General features: G+C 47.7%; 1 protein-coding gene across 1 annotated transcript; it reads right to left on the reverse strand.

Annotated features, from left to right (window-relative positions):
* Window positions 1-49: 49 nt before the first annotated feature.
* LOC121965193 (FRAS1-related extracellular matrix protein 1-like) lies at window positions 50-1,116 on the reverse strand (the record flags this gene model as incomplete). The annotated part of the gene is made up of 3 exons (XM_042515350.1): window positions 801-1,116; window positions 292-400; window positions 50-181 (listed from the first exon to the last, which is right to left on the reverse strand). Coding segments are annotated over exons 1-3 (526 nt in total), but the record flags the coding sequence as incomplete, so codon positions are not given.
* Window positions 1,117-1,152: the final 36 nt, after the last annotated feature.

Consider the following 1,152-nt stretch of genomic DNA (forward strand, 5'->3'; position numbering starts at 1 on the left):
AAAATAATAATAATAATTTTAAAGTAAAGCACGTGACCTCTGACCTCACCTCTGACACTGAGGCGTCCGTGAAGAGGTCCATCCACGGCCACCAGGTAGACGGCATCGATGTTGTCGTTGTCGACGATCTGCAGCTCCTCCCACGTGATTGGTCGCGACTGACCCTCCAGAAGGTCCAGACCTGAGACATTGGAGACAGAGGACAACAAATGTGAGGACAGAATCGTTTCTAAATAAATTGATTACATGATTTTTTTATGGGAAAAAAAGAGATGTATATCACTTTGGTACCCATGTTCCAGGAGACTCGGGGTGCGTTTGTTTCGGCCGCCCTGATGGAGACGTGGACCATGATGGGCGGGCTGGTCATGTAGGAGGCGTCTATAGCCTGAAACTCCACCTTACATAAAACAGAAGAACACAATATAGATTCATGATATTTGACCTCAGAGGAAACATATTTACGATATAAAAAAGGCCTATCACACTTTTCCTTATTGTCTGTCCGATGATGCAGTTTTTAATGTTTCTATTAAACGTGGCCAAAGTTTCAAATCATGACGTGAACGTCTGTAAACAATAAACCTTCAGACCAGATAACTCATGGAAGAAAGTGCTGCAATAAAGTGTTTTTGAACAGCGTGAAAACATGTTCTCACAGAAGGCTTAAAGATGAATAACATCTGAGAAGTGTGATCGTACAAATGAACAGAATCTTGTTTTGGTTTTTTTTTGTTTTCTAATTAAGGAGTCGGGAATGGAAATTCCTCCTGCATTTTGTGTTTCAGAACATACAGTACCTCGTAGTTCCTGCGATGTGATTGGCTGCTGTTGGGCGGCTGGAACGCCACCTTCATCTCGTGGAGGTCGAGCCAGGTGAAGGACGTGACGGGCTTCGTGTGGTCGTCCAGGTGGGTGATGTAGCCCTCAGCGGGCGGGACGGTCACGTTGAAGACCAGCCTCTCCTGCGGCGTCTCGTGGTCCTTGGCGTCCAGGGTGGCGGTGGTGAGCGGGGTCAGGATGAACTGGTCCACCTCCAGGATGAAGGAGGCCATGAAGGCGGCCTGCGGCGGCTGGTTCTGCATCGCTCCGTGGATCAGAACCGGTATCCAAACCGACTCTGCCTGCGCCGAGATAAAGAGACGAAAGATA

This window comes from Plectropomus leopardus, unplaced genomic scaffold (assembly GCF_008729295.1).
Source record: "Plectropomus leopardus isolate mb unplaced genomic scaffold, YSFRI_Pleo_2.0 unplaced_scaffold18970, whole genome shotgun sequence".
Classification (NCBI taxonomy): Eukaryota; Metazoa; Chordata; class Actinopteri; order Perciformes; family Serranidae; genus Plectropomus; species Plectropomus leopardus.